Here is a 13,007-nt window from a genome sequence, read left to right as displayed (position 1 = left end):
GAACACACAGGGCATTTCTTACCTCCAACAAATTATTGCAGGTGAATGGACAAGTGACTAAGAGATGCGCAAAGGTGCTACAAAGGGAGAAACAAAACGAGGGGATTAAAAAGTTAAAACACATTGATTTTCTGATTTGGGATTTCCCAATCCCATGGTAGTAACACCAAGTAATCCTTGAGCTGAAACTGCTCCCATACATCCAGTGGGGTGATTTGGTTTGGCTGGTCATAGTTTGGCTGCTGCTCAGTTCCTCATATTAAACCATAATCTTCTTCAGGTCTCACAAATATAACAGAAAAATGACAGAATTATATTTCATCTACAAAATTAGAATGACATTCATACAGCACAAGACAAAAAATCTCCAACCCTTGATTGTAACCATTTTAATTAACTAAAAGAAGCTCAGCTCAATTCATTGAGCTCTTGATCTGCTCATCTGCAATCACATTCTCTTTTGTGAGTTTGATTAGACTTGAGAACCCTGGTGTCTCAGCGGGCTGCAAAAGGCTCATCTTTAGTACCTCCCCAGCATGGAGGAGGCAAAGCCTTTGGGCCTCATTGCTTAAATGGCACATGAGAAACAAAAGAACCTCAGGGAGAATGAAAAATTCTGCCAGAATTTGTGTAACCTACTTCCAAATGTTGTGTGTGGATGTCTGGTGGATGAGATGGTGGAACTGACTGTGACTGGAGTTGGATTGACTCATTGCTGATCTTCAACACTGGATTCAGTGAAATTTTTTACCTCTAATTTATTAATTGGAAAATATCTGGAAAATGTGTAAGTGAAATTTAAAAAAGGAAAATTTTGAAAAAGATAAGGCTATAGGTAGTCACAATGTTAAGAAACTATTGCAGCAGGCTGTATATCTGACAGCTGCAGAATCCCTGAGGTTGAAAAAACTTAACAATTCCTCTAGTAGCAGCCGTAGCAGAGCCAACAGCAGCGTCAGCAAGTATTTCTGCTACACAGATTAACCTCAAACTATTAAGTAGTTGGCTAACTAGCTTGACAATCACATGGATTGTTTTGTGACAATTGACTATACACATTATTGTAGTTAAATTTAAATGAAGCTCTCAAAGAAGATTAACAAAAGTCTACAATATATCAATAACTCCTGCATGCATACACTCAACTGGTCAACACAAATGTCCCTAGGCATGCAGCACATGTTTCATATTTCTGCATCTTTTTTGTAAAACTAGTAAACTGCAGGTGTATATTAATAATCCCAGTAAAGCTGCTCTCATTCATATATATTTGTTTCTTTTGTTTAAAAGCCAAATGCATCAAAAACTGTGACTGTGAAGCAGCTCATTCAAACGGCATCAACTAGCAGTATATTATAATATAAATCTTTCATCGTAACCTTACAATTATTTGACTTGTATTTGGAGCAGCAGTTGTGTTTTGTTATTAAAGTGTCAAGGTCATATTTCTGCAGGTTGGATGGTGCAATAGTTGATGGGAGAAGGCTGCCACTGGAAAAAAAAATTGTAGCCCCTCAGCTTTAATGCCATTTGTATCAGAGTATTTAATTCAAAACCAAAAATATTAACGTCAATGTGGTACTAGAGAAAAAGAAGAGGATCCTCCAAAGTCACAGGCAAAGACAGTCATGGAATAGATCAAACCTGGAAGCACCATGTGCAACTACAACTTGTTGACTTAGCTATACTCTTTAAGTCTTTTGAGCACAAAACAAAGTCTCTATTGTATATCTTTAACTAGGATGCCTTCAGCATCCTTAACATTGTGTCACATAATGTGTGTCTTGGCTGTGTCATCTACCGGTGTCAGGTTCACTCTGGGAAAGCTCATTAATTTGCTCAGTTGCAGTGTTACTGGCATACAGAGGACAGACAGAGGTGGAGGGAAAAAGAGATTAAATGAAAGTGAAAAGGAACAAAGGGAGGATTTTGTAGAATTTGGGAGCCAGGAGCATAAAGGAGAAAATGGTTGAATGAGACATGAGGAGAAAAGACACAAAAAGATAAGATTTGTTTTAATGGAAACTGAGCCTCATTCAGATATACAGAAAATCTAAAGACATACTTTCAAAGCTAAACTTCCACGTGTACTGTCAAGTTCTCCTCGGTTTAGTCACATTTATCTGTTACTTTTGTCTGATAAATTATTGTGTTTTATAGAAATTTTTATTGAAAGAAAGCTTCAAGTTGCAAACCTGTCAGTAAGTCTAATATGCAATTATCTGTAGAATAGTTATCGGTAGGTAAAAGAGAATAAATCACTATAAGCTGCACTATTTCAACATTAAGTGGAATAAGTATCTAGTGAAAGTAATTTTCACTGACTTCGCTTTATCATGACATACAGTATGTTGTACTCAAGTCTCAAATCCTGTGAACCAGTTACATAAACAAATAGCAACTTTGAAATGTAGTAGAAAACTCTTGTAACAATCTATGTGAGCATTATTATAATCATCAAACATGTGCTGACTAAAACAGTCAGTGAGGTGAGGGGAGTTACCTCAACTGACTTTACTGGAGTCAAAGCCAGCAGCTAAACACCCCAAACAGAAAGAACACCAAAGTCTTGAGGGTTTATCTCACCATTTCTACACATTTCGGATTTATATGTTACTTACTAGAATTCCCTCTGATCATAAAGTCATGTCACAAATTTCAGCAGGACAGATTGAAGTTGGCATCAAGGCAGAGAAGCAAAAGCTGTCTCAAGCCCATCCTACTTTTATTCAATATTAAGCCGTTACTAGTTAGAAATAAATCTACTTAGAGGACCAGATGGCAGGTCAAAGGCTCTGCCTGAATGCCATGTTTGTGAGCTGACTATGTGGACAACAGGTGAAATTTGGATCACTCTACTTATTTAGCATATGTTAAATATAAAATGTTAAAGCTATCTAAAAAAAAAGTTTACTGAGAATACATGTTTTTCTAACACTACTCAAGGTGCTACATGTAGCACCACAAACTGTGATGTGAGAACAAGGCAAGGCTTTCTTACTGCTAAGCCCTTTAACATTAGAGGCAAAGCATCAAATGGCTTATTCAGCTAACATGTAAGAGCTTCTCAGTTCAAGTAAAAGTCCGTTATCTGTTACTGAAAACATCCACTTGAGACTGAAGGGTCTGATTAGAGAAATTCTGACATCAGTGAATAAACGGACTGAAAGCTGATCCAAAGTTCAATCTGTGCACAATCACAAGTGAGCTGACTGTCCACAGACTGAACAAGGTCTCCAAATTACGATAGATATTGACTTTTTTTCTTTATATAATTTACACATGACACCAACACATTTAGTTGCCACCAGATCAACAGAAATGTATGTGTGAAAGCAGATTAGCAAATCTGAGGACATACAGTATTCAGAAAAATTAAACTTTATTAGCCCGGCTATTTTCTGTGCTCTTTAGTTTGCAATCTCTGTCATTTGATGTGGCAATGAATAAATAATTTTAGACTCTATTGGATGAATTTCTGTGACATTTTGTGTGGACATGCTGTATTCCCAGATCATTGATCTTTTGACAGTCCTATGAGTTTAATATTTGTGGTTTTTGGTGAAATGTCAAAACTACTATTAGATGGACCACAATGAGATTTGGCCCACACATCCATGTCCCCTCAGGGTGAACAGTAATAAGATAAGTAATTCTCTGTCTCTTCATTCCCCTTCAGCTTCAGCTGTACTTTGTGTTTTATGCTAATTATAAAAATGTTAGCATTAAAACGATCATGCTGACATCATTATTTGAAGCTGCTATGCCTAAGTACAGTTTTATTAAGCCATTAGTGTGACTATAGACTCTTGCTGACAAGACAAAGAAAGTGAACTGAAACATCAAGAACTTAAATGAATCAATGATTCATATAGTTCAGTAAAGAACAATATACAGTTAACCCTACAGTCTCTGGGGTCTCCTGAGTTCCATTCTTTGTAAAACAAACATTAAAAGCTCTTTACTCCAAATTCAAATAATTCAACCTATGCACTGCATGATAATCCAATTTCATTGTTTTAACACAAGGGTTTTGAGGTGAAGATGACATTTTCATAACTTGTCCTTGCATGTGAAAACAAAACATGTTACAACATCTATTCCAATTTTAGCAGTGCACACCAAGATGAAAACAATATGAGAGCAGAGAGACCACTTTGGAGACAAGAGCAACCTATTTCAATAATGCATTCACAGCGCAAACGAGACAAGCTCCTTCCAAGTTCTGCATTTGGCTTCAAAAGAACGGCCCTAATTTCATTAGTGAGCTATAAAGAATCTGAGCTGGTGCCAGGTGACTGAACCTCTTACTCACAATGATGAAGTGCGTCTTTGCATCCCTGATGTTATATCATTCATTGTGCTTTCAATGTCTAATATGCAACTTTTCTGTTCATAATATTAACTAGTTAACTCCAAGGAAATATTTGATTTTCTGTATGATGTTATATGAGTTTACAAGAAAAAAAATTCTGAGATTGTAATTTACATATTCTCCATTAATAGTGACTGAATTACAAAAAAAAAAAGTATGTTCATAAGATATTCATAAGATAACCCTCCTGATAAATCATTGGAGACATCGGAGGGTTTCTTTTTATTGTTCTTTGTTTGGATATTGCTGATGGTGCCGACTGCATGTATTTAACCATGACAAAATAACTGAACCACATCCATCTGCCAAACAAAACGTAGACCTCAATAATCCTTGTAATTGTGTTTGTAATGAGTCATTCAGTGAACTATAGTGATTGAAAGGAAAAAAGGAAAATGCAATGTGCACAGAATGGCAGTGTACGGTAGTTTAAAATCATGATTCTGATAAGAAAAAAAGCAGAAACAAAGATAAGCAAATAAATAAATACATACATACATAGCTGCTGCTGGCTGATCCCGCCCTGCCTTACCATCAGATATTAATGCCAATTAATGAAGAGTGTGGACGAAAACATTTAGAAAGATAAACATGTAACATGTTGTAGACTCTTAATTAAACAGCTGGAGTTGTTAGTTAAAGTTCTTAAAAGACACTTCAACTTTAGGTCTGTTCATTTTGGGCCAGGAAGTTTTTTATTTTCCTTAATTTAAATGCAATTAAATGCTTTTTTTCTAGACATTACTAGATCTTGAGTTTACTGTATTAATGTCTGTGTCTATTCTTTGATTCAGTTGTCCCGTAAGATTCATTAACATAAAAAAATGTGCTTTTTGGGGCCAAGCGGTATGGAGTTAAACAAATTCCACATCAAACACATTCTGTGGGAGGATCCACACTTTAGGAAAGTAGTGAGATAATGTTCAACATTATCTGCCTTTATTAACATGCCATCAGACTTGTGGTTCTTCTTCTGGTATCTCTTGAATTCTGGGAAGCTCTTGTTTCACCACTCATCTCAGTATCATCTACATTTTTTGCTAAAACTGAGCATCTGTGCAGTACAGCTATATCTCAGTGTTTTAGTTGCTCCCATATCAATTAATCCTTTGTCTAATGTTCTACTTGCAGAAACAAGTCTATCGAGTCATGGTTTGGGTCTTTTGTGTAGCTTGTTTTGAGACTTGTGAAAGTGAGGTCATGTGAATGTCCCAAAGAGTAAAACTGTTTGACAGAACTTTAAAGATCAGTGAGTGAGACACTCACCTTGCTTGAAGAATGACGATGTAATCAGCAACACTGTCAACACTGCCTGAGACTACGTACACAAATTATGTAAGAGAAAATGTATTTTCATAGCAGAGTCTAATAAGGCTTGTAACCCACTCTGCTAATAGACAATGTAAATAGTCTGGGGTCCAATGTACCATTAAAATAAGAAGCGTTTGAGTGCTTTATCTTTGCTTGGGTGCCAGCCTTTCACACTTTCCTGCCTTCACATTTAGATGTTTTTTTCATTTTGTGAAGGTCAAAACTACCATTATTCCCTGCGATGTGATTTACATGTAACAGCAGCAGTCTGAAGTGTAGGCTAATTGAGCTAAACGGAAAGTGTGACTGCCCCCAAGCCCCAAGAGCCCTTTTTTTCTGGGCCACATCTCTAAGGTGTCCAAGGAAGGACAAGGAATCTGCTCTCCTTTTTAATGTGAGCACAATTGTGTTAACCTGCACAATGATGAATTTAATGTCCTTTACGCAGGTGAAAAAAAAAAGTCATCTGCAACGCTTTTTTAGCTTTATAGACCCCTTGTGTAAAGCATGATTATTACAGCTCCCTAAATGTCATGTTTCCAAATTCTAATGACAGCAAATAAATGGAGATCTTGTTGTGGTAAACAAAGGTAATCTATTAAGCTGATGATCCTATTTATGTTTCTATTTAGACCAGTTGAGCTTCATTAAAAGGCCTATAGTGTGAAATAAAAAGATATTTCATTATTTCTCATGCTGGGAATATACGCTGACAGAGAGCTAATCCGTCTCCATAGAAGCTACAAAACAAATTAAGCATTATGTCCCTACTGTGTCCATCCAGTTACTAAAAGAGTGGGATCAGCATATCTTGACAGCAAAAACCTTGGACTAGTGCTTGGGTGCAGGAGCTGCTTAGAAGTTGAGGGGGAACTAATGCATGCTGCACTTTGGTGAACACAACTCAACACCACAGCCTCATTCATGTTAAGTTATGTCTTCCCCATACCAAGGCAAAGGCCTGTGAAGGATGACAATAAAATCTAAAGAAAAAGTTTTTGATCTAGCAACAAATAGATAAATATAAAATAACATGAAAATTGAAGGAAACTATGAGGATGGGTAGGAAGACTTCACCATCTGACCATGTAATCCCTCTTGTTATATAGAAAACACTTTATGAATAAAATCTAATAGATAAACAATCTTCTTACTCGCCACTACTCAGTCCCTAAATCTTTTTACAAACACAAGAAGGGCAAGAGGATGACCTGAAACAAACACAAAATCCCCATTGTATGTCTCCTAAACACTGCTGTTTTAAGTTGTTACATGTTATGAAAGACTTGCTTGCCTTTGCTGTCAGATCCTGAAACCATGCAGCTGTTGATAGGCTTTGTGTGCTGTCTGTCATCTCTGATTCAGCACCACTGAAGTCCCCTCAACTAACAAGTATCAAACACAGCTCCAGCACATCAAACAACTAGGTCAGAGGATGCACACAATAGGTTACTTAATGATGTTGTCATATATCAGATGCATATACACTCATTTTATAAAGTTTATATGCATCCACCATCTCTTTCTCTGGTGCTCTCTTATTCATATATGCTGTGTTTACTGATTCTAATCACGCCTCCATCCCATTTATATCAATATGACAATTTAGTTTTGAGACAACAGCAATTACTAAATTAAATGAGAAATGGTTAAAACATGTCTGCGAGATACTGACTGAAACTGAAAGTCTGAAAGTGTGATTGAGTGACTAATCCGATGTGCAGCATCAATGTCACCAAAACACATAGAGGCTTCTGACTCAAACTGAACAAGGACAGTGATCTACTGGTAACCACAGAAGAAAAGATTTTAAAAACACAATAAAACAGACCCTCTCTAAATTCTACCATTTCTTATTGTGCACAACAATGCCTTTAAACTCACAATAAATTCTCACTTTAGTGCTGTTCAGTTGTTTTATCAGAACTAAATAAAAAAAATAAAAAAGGAAAAACTATAAAATGACTCATTAAATGAAAATGAGTCAGTGGGATTCACCTGTAATTTTCTGAAAGAGCTATTTTGCTTCAAAGGAGAACATTCATAACAAAAAAAGTCTTTCTTTTTGCTGTTGTAGACAGTGTTATGAATGAACTTTGTTTGATCACCAGCCAGTGTGGCTGGTAGAATAAGCAATCAATCAGAGTTACCATCAAGTGCAACTGAACACATCTAGTGTCCAAAGTCAGTCCTCAGGGGGCCGCTGTCTTGTAGGTTATGGATGTTTCCATCTGAATCAGAGGTCCACTTGCTTGGCCAGCTCCTGAAAACAATCAGAAACATCTGGGAAACATCTAAAACCTGCAGGACTGTGGCCCTCGAAGGCTGGAGCCGGACACTGCAGAAATACATGTTTCTTTGAACAGTTTTTATTGATTTTTTTTTTTTTTTATGAAAATGCTGAACAACAATAACAACATTCTTTCACATTTTCTTTTCCACTAAAGAACACCAACCTAGTTTCTTACACTGTCCAACCACCACCACATTTTTGTGTTTCCTTCTACACATCTTACTTTACTGAAATTTTTCTTGGACGTTTTTATTTATACCCACCAAACTGAATTTTATCCAACATTTTGCAGATTGGTGGATTTTAATTTTAAGACATGCTTCCAGTCATTACTTAAAGTGGAATTACTGAACTATTACAGCTTTTCACACTTTGGTGCTCCTTTAAAAAAAAAAGACTAACTAAGCATCCAAATTCCTTATGGGGATCCTCCACACCAGGATCAACCTGGCCAGAGTGGTTGGGGTGGGGCATGTTTTTTTCATACTTTGGTGAAGTCCTCTGTGGTCCTTGGCGAGGCGGCTCCTGGTGTGGACAAATCCCCAAAATATTGTTTTCTCACCTGAGCCTCAAGCCAGATGTTTATCTTCAGATGTTTTATCTCCATTTATACTTTTAAAATGTTTCAGTTAAAGAGACAACATCTAGACAAATAAAATTCAGAGTTCATGTTTGTGCATCTGAACATATATATATATATATATATATATATATATATATATATATATATATATATATATATATATATATATATATATATATATGTATGTATATACAATTTTTTTAATCTGTTTTCTTGTCCTTCATTGTTGGTCAGTCATGTTGCACATCCATACTGATGTGTTGAAGTTGTACAACTTTCTGACCTCATGTTCCTGACTTGTTAGGTAGCACAGTGACATTTATTATATACATTTCTAGAGCAGTCGCTGCCCAGCAGCGCCCTGAGTAAGAATTGACCAATACATCAGCCAGCCTGTGTATTTGTGTTTTTTATGCCTAAGCATTAAAGACTAGGTGCGAAATGGTTATTTTTAAAATTAAGTATAGTACAATGTGCACTACATTATGCTCCTTGCTCTTTGTTACTGTGTGCATCATTGTCATTTTTAGTTTTATTTATGCTTAAATATGTATTGTTAAATAAATTACTTCAATTAAGAGCACTGAACTATTTTCTTTTGTTTTTATTTGAACGTATATTTGATTACTTTTAACAAAGATAAGCTGTTAAAGGCTACTGTATGCAAACAATACTTGTTCCACCTCACCTTTCTACCTGTTTTTACTATTAGTTTAATTGTGTTTTAAGTTCAATAAAAGTTTCTTAAAAAAAAAGAGAGAGAGAGAGAGAGAGAGAGAGAGAGAGACTCATGGCATTTGCCACCATTGTGTCAGTTTTATTATGTAAACTGAGGGAGCAAAAGCAGTATCGGCACCAAATATTGGGTCAAGAAAAGCAGCAGCCCATATCGGTCATCGGCTAAAACTGATTAAAAAAAAAAGAAAAGAAAAAAAATCAGCATCAGCCCTGATGAATCCATATTGCTTGATCCCTAGTCCTGAGACAAACAAATTGTACTTCACAACTAGCTTCAGATATCAACGGATACTTTGAATGTGCACAGTGGTCAATTCAGCAAAGAAATACAAGGGGAAATTATCGGAAGAAGAGAGGAAAAGAAAGACACCCAGCTCATAGACATAAGACTCAACATAGGACTGACTTTTACTTTATGGAGAGAGCACACAGTACAGGTAGGATACAACATAAATGTTGAATTAGTCGTTGTTAGGGGGTGCGTCACCAAGAAATCTGCCAGTTTTGTAGTGTACCTTCAGTTGCTAGCATAGCATGTGATACGGTAAAATGCAGCTTCATGTGATGCTCCAGGCTGGAACACAAAGTTGTGAAATCCAGTTTCTCATTTTCAGGACACTGCAGGGCAACAATGGCCTCAGTTGTATGTGAGTGTGCCAACAACATGAGTTAGAAGCACTGAGTTTTAACGAATTGTTTGTGTTATTGTTTTAAACTGTGGTTACTGAATGAATGAATGAATGAATGAATGAATGAATGAATGAATGAATGAATGTTTATTTCAAATATATTATTTTATTACATGGAATTATTACATATGACATTTGAACATTTAATTTATTTTCTTTTGTTTTGATTTTTTTTAAACCAGAGATCATTTTGTCATTATCAAATCAGCCATGATGTCAAGGTCTTGGACCACATCCATCATAGAAAATATGTAAATGTTTCATGCAGATGAAGCTGTTGTATACGAACAATTATAAAATCCTGAGTCCTTTGATTTTGAGCTACTGGGAATTTGACTCAGTAGCTAGTAACTCACTAACTACATACCTAAAGTTCTGTAACTGTACTTTGCATATATGTGATGTCGTTATTTACATGACCAAAGGCAGCCAGTGCCTGCAGTCCTCAAAGCAACCTTTGTGTTTGCTTCCAGTCCTGCTGAGCTTCTGCTGAGTCCTTTTACATTTGGAATTAACTCATTCTCACATAAGAGTTTGATCAAAATGCATTTGTATTTAAAGAGAGAGAGAGAGAGAGAGAGAGAGAGAGAGAGAGAGAGAGAGAGAGAGAGAGAGCAACAAAACTGAGGTGAAGTCCAAGTCTCTCATCTGTATCCCTCATCATTCATATATTTCAATATAAAGGACTATCTGAGGCAGTGACACCTTCTTATTAAACACCAGCTTGGAGATCCAACAGTAATCTAATTCTAAACATTTCACCATCATGCTGCCAGCTGATGCAGAAATCCTCCAGAAATCATCCAGTGACATTGTTCAAGTACATATCATCCAGATTAATGCATCCAAAGCAATACAAGCATGAAGCTGCAAAAACGACAACAGCTTATACACAGATTAATGTTATTCTCTCTTAGCATGCAGTCCTGCCTGGTAATCTTTTAAATTTATAACGCAACGCACGCACCACATGCAGTCATGATGGCATGTCCTAACAGGTAACTCTGATAAAAACGTCTGCAGCCTCAATGGCAGGTGTCTGACAATAAACACACGACCAGATATGTCATGGAGCTGATTGGATCTAAACCAGAGGATACAATCTTCAAAAAATGTACATTTTCTGTAAGCAGATCGAGAGATCGAGAGAGAGAAAGAGAGAGGTGGAGAGATAGATGGACGGGCAAACGTCATTTTACCTGATCACTGCCCCTTTACGTGCCAAAACACGTCCTATACCACAAGGTGATCATAGCAAATAGGAAATGTTGGTCCCCACTGACCTGAATCGTGCAGGTGTACTCTGAGTCGTCCAGCAGTCTCACAGTGCAGTTGCATTCCCTGTCCAGACTCCTGATGCTGCTGCTCATCAGTCGGCTCAGCATCTTCTCGATCGTCTGCGAATGGGACCAGAGAGAAGTGCGCACAGCACATAGATACAGGTTAACCTTCTGTCACGTTAACGGCGTCCCTGTTCTTTGCCCCAACACCTGGTCAGCGGCTGTGACTCTGCGGCGAAGCGGCGCTGGTGCATCGTTTTATCAGTATATGCAAGCGCTCAGTGGTGGAGGTACGCGTTTCTGCACTCAGGATTGCAAACAGAACTGCTCCTACTGCTTCTCTTGCTCCCTCTGGTCCGGTTAGACTGTCACCACTCACCACACCTTGTCCCCCCGTCTCCTCGCCTTTGCCATGCCGCTCTCAGTGCAGCTGGGCGGACTGCGTGTCCACTGACCAGACTGTTAACCCAAAGAAAGCAGTGAATGAGATGCTGCCTTCGCAGAGTTGACGACAGGCGGCGAAATTCCGATAGGCTGCTGTACGTCGTGACTGCAGCCACATGGCTGAGAATAATAACACAGCGGGGCCTCTGCTTTCACAGCAGACAGGCGCTTTGTGCTGTTCAAGAAGTTAGCTGGCATATAGATAACTAATAATAAATCATATAAACTCGAAATAACTGGATCAGGAATACACCATCAGCTATTATACATCTTAAAAGCCACTAGGTCGTGTAGGCTATTCCAACTTTGTTGAGATGCCCTCTTTGTTAGTTGTGAAATTTCCGACAGGGCCCAAAGGCAGCATTCCATTCAAACATTACTTTTTATTTAATTTTCTACAGGTCAATTTAAAGGAGCCTTTTTCTTAATATATCCATACGTTACTATTTTTTGTAGTAAGGTCACGGTTTACTATGAATCAGTGAATAGAAATTCTGTGTTACAAATGAAGTAATTATTAATAAAATAATAATAATTAAGTCATTATTGACTTATAAATGTTTTTCTTATTGAGTTTTTAAGAATGTGATTAAGTAAATAGAAATGCGTCGCGATGTTACAAACATAAAAAAAAATTTGTACGATCTAATACTTAAAGAATGTTAGGTTTATCCGAGCCAAAATGTCTAAAGCATTTGTAATTTACTTGAATCATCATACTATTAAGCATACGTTTTCCTAGTTTCTTGAACAATGTCTCTCTCTAGTGGTGTTTAATGGCAAACGTCAGTGAAGAAGTATAAAAACTTCCGCATCAAGTTGAAGGAGATGTCTTCTTTGGAACTTACGCGTAGTTGATTGTATACCAGCTGTTTATGGTGGCTACACCATTGGTTAAAAAATAACAAAATAATAATAATAATAATAATAATAATAATAATAATAATGAAGTTCCAAATGAATGTTTAGTCTGCTTCAGTGTAATCTAAAAACGCAAATGATGTTATTGTTAAATTGTTAACCGCTGGCCATTGAAGAATGAAAAGGTAGCTTAAATAAATAAAAAACACACTCATCTGCCGTGACAATGTTTCATTGCCGTGACCCGGATTCGAACCGGGGTTGCTGCGGCCACAACGCAGAGTACTAACCACTATACGATCACGGCGAGCTACGATGAGCTTGCGGATTCATGCGCCCAGTTTTTCCGTGTGTTGAGTGATCATCAAGGTCTCATGGGGTTTTTTTCTGATAATTTTTAATTGGAGCATCTGTGGACATCGAAACTGGGTGC

General features: G+C 37.2%; 1 protein-coding gene and 1 non-coding gene across 2 annotated transcripts in view; both read right to left on the bottom strand.

The window, feature by feature from the left end:
- LOC121643108 (FERM domain-containing protein 5-like) overlaps positions 1-11,675 on the bottom strand; it is an 85,950-nt gene extending 74,275 nt beyond the window's left edge. The window contains exon 1 of the mRNA XM_041990333.1: positions 11,273-11,675. Within this exon, the coding sequence (XP_041846267.1) occupies positions 11,273-11,374 (102 nt within the window). The 5' untranslated portion in view covers positions 11,375-11,675. The remainder of the gene's footprint in view (positions 1-11,272) is intronic.
- A 1,134-nt stretch (positions 11,676-12,809) lies between these two features.
- Positions 12,810-12,881, bottom strand: trnah-gug. Its single transcript has one exon. It is a non-coding gene; the product is annotated as a tRNA-His (tRNA).
- Between the last annotated feature and the right edge of the window lie 126 nt (positions 12,882-13,007).

The sequence above is a fragment of the Melanotaenia boesemani genome, chromosome 1, assembly GCF_017639745.1.
Source record: "Melanotaenia boesemani isolate fMelBoe1 chromosome 1, fMelBoe1.pri, whole genome shotgun sequence".
In the NCBI taxonomy this organism is placed as follows: domain Eukaryota; kingdom Metazoa; phylum Chordata; class Actinopteri; order Atheriniformes; family Melanotaeniidae; genus Melanotaenia; species Melanotaenia boesemani.
The sequence above is the reverse complement of the archived record's forward strand: the minus strand, read 5'-3'. Positions and strand labels throughout refer to the sequence as shown.